This window comes from Arachis hypogaea, chromosome 6, assembly GCF_003086295.3.
Source record: "Arachis hypogaea cultivar Tifrunner chromosome 6, arahy.Tifrunner.gnm2.J5K5, whole genome shotgun sequence".
Classification (NCBI taxonomy): domain Eukaryota; kingdom Viridiplantae; phylum Streptophyta; class Magnoliopsida; order Fabales; family Fabaceae; genus Arachis; species Arachis hypogaea.
Genome location: NC_092041.1, coordinates 86,079,657 through 86,088,620, shown reverse-complemented (window position 1 = coordinate 86,088,620; position 8,964 = coordinate 86,079,657). Strand labels below are relative to the sequence as shown.

Below are 8,964 nucleotides of genomic sequence, written 5' to 3'. Positions count from 1 at the left end.
ATGCTTCAAATGTCAAGAAATCATATAAGCTTCCTAGATCTGCTGAGCTACCAACCCTAACCCCTCTCCTTCTGGGTCCTCCAGCCCAGGGGCCACCCTCGTAAGGCCCAGGTTCAGCCCCAGCCCCAATCGTAGCTCCCCCAACTTGAGGCACAGCCTCAGCCATAGTTGGCTGGGAATGTTGATGTTAATGCCCTTTAGCAGCAGCAGCAACAGCAGCAGAATGCTAAGCCTGTGTGAGCCGCACTAGGGCTTGCAGATGAGCCTGCATGGTTGTTCGGCTCCTGGAGGAAGGGAACAATGGTAGGGATGGTTGGCAAGGGGAGGGTGTTGCTGGTCGGACCTGCTGGTGGAGGAATCGAGAATGGGTCCATGGAGAGAGAAAGGGAAGGGTAGATTCAAAAATTGGAGATGGATAAGGTGGATTTACGGGAGAGAGAATAAAGAAAGAAAAAAATTGTAGAGAAAAAAAAAGAGAGAAAATGAGATTTTTGTTACAGAGAGAGTGAAGGGTAGGTGATTTTGTTGTAAAATTGAGTGTGTGGGGTGAAAATTGGGAATTGGAAAATGGAGAAGTAGGCAGTGAAACGACGTTGTTTTTGTGCCTGGAGACTAATATGTCCTGTTTCTAAAAGCTCAAAGCTACGTCGTCACGGACAGGTCAGCTCCATGTTTGCTATGTCAGAGTTTTCTGTCGGGTTCAACGGAGTGAATTCAACGGAAGGATTAATTTGTCCACGTTTTACAGGGGTCAGGGATATGAATGTATTTTCCATTCCTTGAGGACGAAAATGTCCAAAAAAAGGCCAATAACCTATTTGTCCTTTTCTCTCTTCTTTGTCTTTCTCTCTCTTTTCTCTCATTCTCTATTTTTCTCTACCTTTCTATTTTACAGAAAATAAAATTAACAACATAATATAATTTAAATAAAAAATATTATTATATGCATATTTCTTATTTAGTTTTAAATTTTTACTGCTTATCTTTCTAATTTATATTTTCACTTCTTTTTCTTCAAATATTTATTTTTGGTTGCCCACGATATCCCCCAACCCGACAGGTCAAGGACTAATCCGTCACGGATCTGAACTTTATTTAAGGGTCTGCCGCTGGCCAATGAGTTACTACATGCACAAGGCGGGATTCGAACCCCCGACACTTGTTTAAGCAGACGAGTGAAAATAGCAAGCATAAAAATTAATTATTTATATTTGTACAATAGACTTAACACATAATCAAATATAAAAATATACACGTTAAATTCTTTCTAATTTTAAAAAATGAATGTTAAAATTAATTATTCGTAAAAAATTAAACTCTTTCGTATGAAAATAATAACTAAAAAAATTATTATTTATTTATTTTTTATCTACAAAAACTTTAGCCTTTTTAACCGATAAAAACTTTTATTCTTTATGACCTTTCTGTAAAAATAATTTAATAGTATAAATAAATTTTTTGTGCCATAATTTATAATGTCAGGACTGACAAAATTTTAAAAAATTTATGTTTCTATAATATTATTACCGATAAAAATACTAGTTCATGGCTAAATGTTCCGTGCAATCAATCCAAACTAATGTGTTACTTAATTTCATTGTTTTTCAATTTCTATATGAAGTCCAAAAGACAATCCTAACCTCTTAAACTAATTTTTGAAATGAGTTAAACTCCTTTTCTAATATTCCATGAATCGTTTATTATTATTAACAATTCAAGCATTTTAATTCCATCCCGTTAACTTGATGAGCTAATTCAATCTATCTTGATTGATTGCAAGTGTGCAACAACATGAGAATAGCGAAGTAAATCTAAGGCCTCATGCATACTTTCAAAACCCCTAGTCACTAGATCAATCTAAAATTTTATTGAGAAATACTAGAGGACTATCAGAATTTATTACTTTTAGCTATCAACCCAATTCTTTTAGTTTAGTAATCCAACAAGATATTTTATCCCACACTTTTAGATATTGATGACCAAAAACAATAAATTTTGATTGCCGTCTAGCATTTTTCTTATTTTACCTAAACAGGGGGTAATACAAGACAAGTTTGCAGAATCTGGTAATCCACAAACAACCTACAATCATGATATTAATGTTGGATTGACCAATATAATGGCATAGATAATAGTAACAACTAGAGAATTTCACTTCATCAAATATTAAACACACCAATTTAAACATAGATTAGAATAGACAATCCAACTCATCACCATAGTCTCTTGGTAATTTGAATTCGTTATTGATAGATAGCCCTTCAATCACAGGAGGTTTTAGCCAGGGGGCCAGTTCATTTGTCGCCCTCCGAGAAGGTGCACATGAATGTGGTACACTGATTGGCCTGCCAAAAACAAACCATCAATAAAGACAGTCCGACATACAAGCATCCTGCGTAAGCAGGGTTCAGGAAGTGCTTCACCCAAAGAGTTTAATGTAAGCAGCTTAGTGTTATATTTTCGAAGGTCTTTGGTATAATATTTTACAAAATACAAGAGTGGAAACAAGTGTTTTGTTACCCAAATATTAAAGGAGGTCAATGTATGCTTTTAGAAATGGGAGGCCATTGAATTTGACCAAACTTCAAAGAAGACGATCATAAAGTTCCCAAACTTGATAATAATAACCATAACTCATACAAGATGATTTGATAAGAGTTCTCATATTGAGATTGATGGGAACACTTACAGCCTTTTGGTCCATCGTTGATTACAATTCTGAAGCCATCGTCAAGGCCTTCTTGCTTTGCAACCAGTTTTGCGGTGTAGAGAAGGCGGCCAAGAATCTCAGTGTGCCTCTCCTCAGCCTGGAAACAATACCATGAGAATCGATAGATTAATATATAAACACAAGACCTAACCTAGGCACACTAGAACAGTTGTAAGCGACACTTCAAGCCATCGAAAGGTTTCCATTCATTAATAATAATAATACTAAAAGTTGCTTGTAAATAAGTCAAGCTAATGATTGAAACAGCCAGAATGATGCATCTGCAATGTGAAGTGGATTTACAAATTAAAATATGTCTGTAAATACCTTAAAGGGAATAACAATCAGCATAAAATAGAAGACCAATATTTTAATGTGACAAACTGACGACATATATTAGAGTGATGGATGCTTAAATCAATAAAATAAAAAAGTGCCTTGTATTCTGTTCTTTTCCTTTCAAGTGATGCTAATCAGATTCCACTTCAACACAGAACTCAGCATGGAGTCCAACTTTGAACTCAATTTGCTACCAGGACTAATTAGGTTATGGTCAAATTGCATAGGAAAATAACAAGAAACTATGATATGGTCATAGGTTATATAACCTTATAAATGAAAATTGTCATGAAATGCATATCATGGACAAAGGAGCACAATTGATCAATAAAGTTTCCGATAGTGCTTTCATGGTAAAATTTATCTCGCTAACAAGAAGTAAACAACAACAATGAAGCATGTTGAGTATAACTACAATTATAATTGAAAATAGCAGTGTTATTGAGCACAAACTAACAGAAATTCTTCCCATGAGTGCATGAGTGTGAGAGCAAGTGTGTGCCTATGCAGGATGCCTGTGTCCAGATGATCATTGAAGGGACAGAATGTGACAATTAACAAATACCTTGGATAGACCAGTTAGCCCATCCCTGACTTTCGGAATAAGTAGAATGTGAATAGGAGCTTGAGGAGCTATGTCCCTAAAGGCAAGGACCTGCGGAAAAGGAAATAAAAATTAAAAGGTGTCAATTGTTAATTTCCTATTCCATTAAATCAAATAACAAAGCTTGATCAGAATTACAATCAATGTTGAAACCACGCAATCGATGCTTGCTTCTGACTTCAAAAATACAAATACTAAATAAAAGGAGTTTAATAAATTTTCACACAAGATGTAAATGGAATTCAGAAGAATTTCTGCAATTCTACTTTTTCAGATTATGTCATAAATCTGATACACAGAGGTTCCCGTGCAAAAGTCATTCTTCGTATAGAAAGCAACCAAACTGTTAATAAAAATAACGATTTACGAAATAATATGTTCAATGAACTACACAGAGTTAAGTCCCTAGAGGATAGGACATTATCGCAATCTGATCATGTAATTAAATTCTTCAAGAAAGAATCAATCTTAGAGAGACGAAGACATAAAAAATATTGAAAAAATAAACATGTGACTGACAATAAAAGCAGAAACCAGTTATTTTCAACAAAACGTATATGTAATGTAAAGCATATTTAACTCCAAATATCTTAGCTATATAAGAATTTCAAAGGTTAAGTGTTATTTATGAAAACATAGTAAAGTAGTAGCCAAAGCACCAAGAACTGATCGGTACATTAAGTACAAAAAATCGAGTATTCCTATAATAGATCCATAACCTGATTTTTCGCTTCTGAACTTGACTCATACTTATAACAGGCAATCTCGCAAGTAAAACTAGTTTCTTTTAACTAATTCAAAGATCCTATCACAACAACCTATATATTTTAACATTGAATGCCCACTGAACTAATTTAGATGTCTACCTGGTCAAAAATGTATAAACTAAAAAGCCTATATAGATGTTAATAAGATTTTAAAATCAATATAGAAGAGCCAGACAGAAAAAACAACAGAGATCAAAAGACAAAACTCCAATACATCTTTAAATCTTTGTTTCACTGTTTTCACCTCTATCTGCATTCATTCACGGCACTATCAGACTTCACTTAAGCTGTAACATAGTTAGGTTGAGGAGTTGATTAAAGGCTCAGAGAGTACCTTATCATCCTCATAAACCACAGTAGAAGGAATTTCCTTATTGATGATCTTGTCAAATCTGTTCCATCACAGAATAAAAAAGAAAGGATATAAACACTTAGAAATTGAACCTCCAGCACAAAAATGCAGAGCCTCTGGTATTCAAACAATTGAGAGAATTTTGGTCCACAATTTCCATAAATACATGTAAAAATACACTGGTAATAATCTCATAATATGCCAAAAACTCAAGAAAAAAATTATTTAAAAAAACCTGCCAAGTTCAAAATGCAAACGGATACCACGATATAATATTTTAAAATTACAGCAAAAATAATTGTTTTTTACGCATTGACACCGTGACTAGTTGTCTAAAAGAACCAATATAATTGCACAACTATATAAAATGTTAGATTGTAACTGCATCATAATTAAACTCTTATTGAAATCATGGGGTCCAAAAATGAAAAATTACCCATTTATCCAAACTACATAAAATGCAAACTTTATAGGAATTTCACACTTTGACAAAGGAAATGAAAACATGAACATAAACAGGGAAAAAATGAACAAAAAAGTGGAGAGATTAGTTTGAGAAGCATGTTAAGAAAACAAATGAGATGGAAGGGGAAGAGATCACATGGTGGGAGCATCAGAGGGAATGGCTGCAAGAGCGGCTTCTTTCTCTGAAGCCATGGAATGCAAGGGAGTGTTGTTTTTGCTTTTGAGAGGAGAAAAACACCTTTAAAATTATATTTACATAAAACAAGCATTTTTAACTTCTCTGTTTTATTAACGGCCATTTAGTCATTAATATTAAATATTTATTTATTTTTCTATCTATTTTATCTTTTATATATATTATATTTTATTTATAAAATTTTTATTATTTCTTTTTATATAAATTCCTTTTTTATTATTTATTATTTTATTTTTTGTTAATTTTTTATTTAATATTGTATATTTTTATAACATAATTTATTAATTCTGTTAGGTAAAATAAATTAAACACAAAATTAACCATAAATAATAATGATAATAATAAATTATAACGTATTAAAAAGAGTATTAAGAATATTAAAAGAAATACTAAATAAAAAACATACTAGAAAAAATTATCAAAAAAATTAAACATGCATAAAACAAATAACATTATAATTTAATATCATGTTCTTTTTAGAATTTTTTAAATAAATAAAATAAATATTTTATTTACTAAAAATAAATAATTTGTAGCATTTTGACTGAAATGCATTAGATCTTTTATCTCGTTTATAGTATAAACGAGATAAAATTACACGTATCTCGTTTACACTCTAACTGTAAACGAGATAAAGCCACATAAAAATGAAGTGTATATATCGTTTATAGTGTAAATGAGATACGTGAATAATTATGACGTTTACACTGTGAACAAGATACGTAAAGACAAATTTCTAACAGGTATAAAAGGATGTATAACCCTTTATATTCACAAATATTTCACTACTTCTTCTCTACCTATTTCTTCCGAAAATAAGCTAAAATATCTAGTAGTAGTGGATATTTGGTTGTATGTGTGTATTCGAATTGCCGTATGACAAATAGTGATATTTGAGTGTGAGAATCCTATTCTGTTGTGTACCTGGTAAGCAAGTTCTTTGTCCGAGCTGAAGAGTCTGATATTAAGTAGCGCCGGTGGTAACGGGATAAAAGAGATCGGAGTGGGGTATAGGTTGCTAGCACCGATGGAAAAAAGGAGTTTTTTGGTTTCGTATATTTTGGCTCTATGGCAACGAGCATGTCCGCTTGATGTTTGACATTCATGGGAAAATCATGGTAGAACAAGTGATGGAGCTTTCTGTTGAGGTTGGTGACGTCGGTGGCGGTGGATTTGACTCGTGAGACTTCATCCAGGATAACCCACCTCTCACACCCAAACTGCTACACATTGCTAGTCTAGTGGAATATATGAATGTTGACAGTGAGGACTCCAACGAGGAGTATGTTGCGGATAGCAATGAGAGTGGTTCCTCTGACGATGATGGGGAGGAGGAGTTTGTAGTAGAGACCGTCGAGGCATTACGTCGGTATCTTCTACCTGCCCTGCACCCAATTCCAGCCTTGTCATCTGTACCTAGTCACTACGCTACGTTGGATATGGACGCGATGCAAGAGAAGAATCCATTTTTCAACATGGGTAAAGATGATTACAACTTAGACGATGGTGTGGAGTTTTGGGTTTGCCACATATTCAAAAGCAGAGATGCATTAATATAGGGTATAAAGAATTATAGCATTCGTAGAAGTGCTGAATATCGAGTAGTGGAGTCAGATCGATTAAAGTACCATGTGCGTTGCCGACAACATGAAGCAGACTGCCCTTGGAGTCTCCGTGTTGCTCTTCGATAGAATCTCGAATATTAGTAAGTTGAAGTTTCATTGTGTTCTATATTCTTAATTGTCATTGTTATGCTTGTTGTACCTGTCAACCACGGTTGTTCCATTTCGTTGGGGAAGGGCATAGGGTGGGAGGAGTGCACATGTGTTTAGCACCCACCATGTCACAAGACTGCCGACAGTTGGACATCAGTCTCATCTGCCGTGTCATCTTTCCGTTGATACAATCCAATCCATCCATCAGCATCTCTGTCCTACAAGGTGCAATTAGGCAAAACTATCACTTCAAACCCTCATACAAAAAGTCCTACAAGGTGTAATTAGGCAAAACTATCACTTCAAACCCTCATACAAAAAGGTCTAGATGGTGAAGCAAAATGTGATTGCACAGATATACGGTGATTGAGAGAAGTCATACAATAAGGTGTCGAGGTTGCTGCAAGCCCTGTAGAGTGGTTGTCCCAGAACGATGTGTAAAATCAGTGTTGTAGCATACTATGATGGGCGCCTCATGGTGCGTGATATCAGCTTGTGTCCTTCATTGCCTGCGTGGAGGCTTTCAAGCATTGTAAGCCATTTGTCTTCGTAGATGGCACGCATTTGTATGGCAAATATGGTGGTGTTTTTATTATTGTAGTGGCACAAGATGGTAGCAGTAACATCTTTCTTGTAGCCTTTGCAATTGTTGAATCTGAGACGATGGAATCATGGTCTTTCTTCCTTACTAATCTGAGGTACACATCACCACACAGGAAGGCATGTTGATTATTTCTGATAAATCTTAAGCGATCAAGGCTGCATTAAGAGTTGAGGATAGTGGCTGGCACCCTCTTAGAGCGTTTCATGCTTATTGTGTTCGGCACATGGCAGCGAACTTCATGTCTCGTTTCAAGTCTACTAAGGGAAAGCGGTGTCTCATAAATGCTGCTTATAGTCCAAGCAAGGCTGGATCTGAGTGGTATATGAATGCTTTGATGTTGTTGTCGGAAGAGATGGCAGAATAGGTGGTAGGTTCAATAAAGAGATCTGGCTACAACACTGCAATAACAGTCAACGGTTTGGACATATGACAACGAATCTCTCTGAGTGCATGAATGCCGTTCTTAAGGGTATACGCTATCTACCGATATTAGCCATCGTGCGATGCACCTACAAGAGGTTGCAGCAGTTGTTTGTCAAGAAGGCTCGGGAGGCACACACACAGCTAGTGGCAGGTAATCAGTTTTTGCAATGGCTAATAGCTGCTATTGAGAAGATTGGAGAGGGAATCTCAAAGATGCACGTCATTCACTGGAAGCTTGAGCTTGGGCCCAAATCCTATCTCATTATGTACTACCTAGCACCCACCGGTCGTCCATCATGGCAGACCTCGCCTTACTTGTTTGGTGCGTTCTCATGGAGAAGCCGGTGAACATTCCGTCCCTTATCAAGCAAGCGATGAGTCAAGTTCATGACCGGGTAATTTGCCATTTCCAGCTTTGGTATCTGACTTAGTCTCTGCTGCGGGTGTTTCTTGGGAAGACAAGGACAAAAAGATCATAGTTCCGGCTAAAGGCGATGGGGTCCCAAGCGGAAAGTATCTACACCTTCCCATGAACAAACCAAGCCTCGACATGGCCAGGCCACTTCTTTTTCCCTCGAGCTCATCATCACCACCACTGCGATCCACAGATCAAAGGATAGAAGATCTTCACCGGAAGCTGGATAGGTATGAGCGGCGCAACCACCGCCGATACACCTACCTAAAGAAGCTTCTAAGTCGTGTTGCCCCGAGCATGGAGGAACCTGAGATATTCACATCCACCTCAAACCCAAGCAATGGGAGTTCCGATGGAGGGGATAGTGAAGGTTC

At 36.1% G+C, this 8,964-nt stretch overlaps 1 protein-coding gene across 1 annotated transcript; it reads right to left on the bottom strand.

Annotated features, from left to right (window-relative positions):
- Positions 1-1,976: 1,976 nt before the first annotated feature.
- Positions 1,977-5,524, bottom strand: LOC112696827 (adenylylsulfatase HINT1). Its single transcript, XM_025749719.3, has 5 exons — positions 5,374-5,524; positions 4,755-4,812; positions 3,615-3,704; positions 2,690-2,807; positions 1,977-2,345 (listed from the first exon to the last, which is right to left on the bottom strand). The coding sequence occupies exons 1-5, from the start codon at positions 5,427-5,429 to the stop codon at positions 2,278-2,280; spliced, it is 390 nt and encodes a 129-aa protein (XP_025605504.1). The 5' UTR covers positions 5,430-5,524; the 3' UTR covers positions 1,977-2,277.
- Between the last annotated feature and the right edge of the window lie 3,440 nt (positions 5,525-8,964).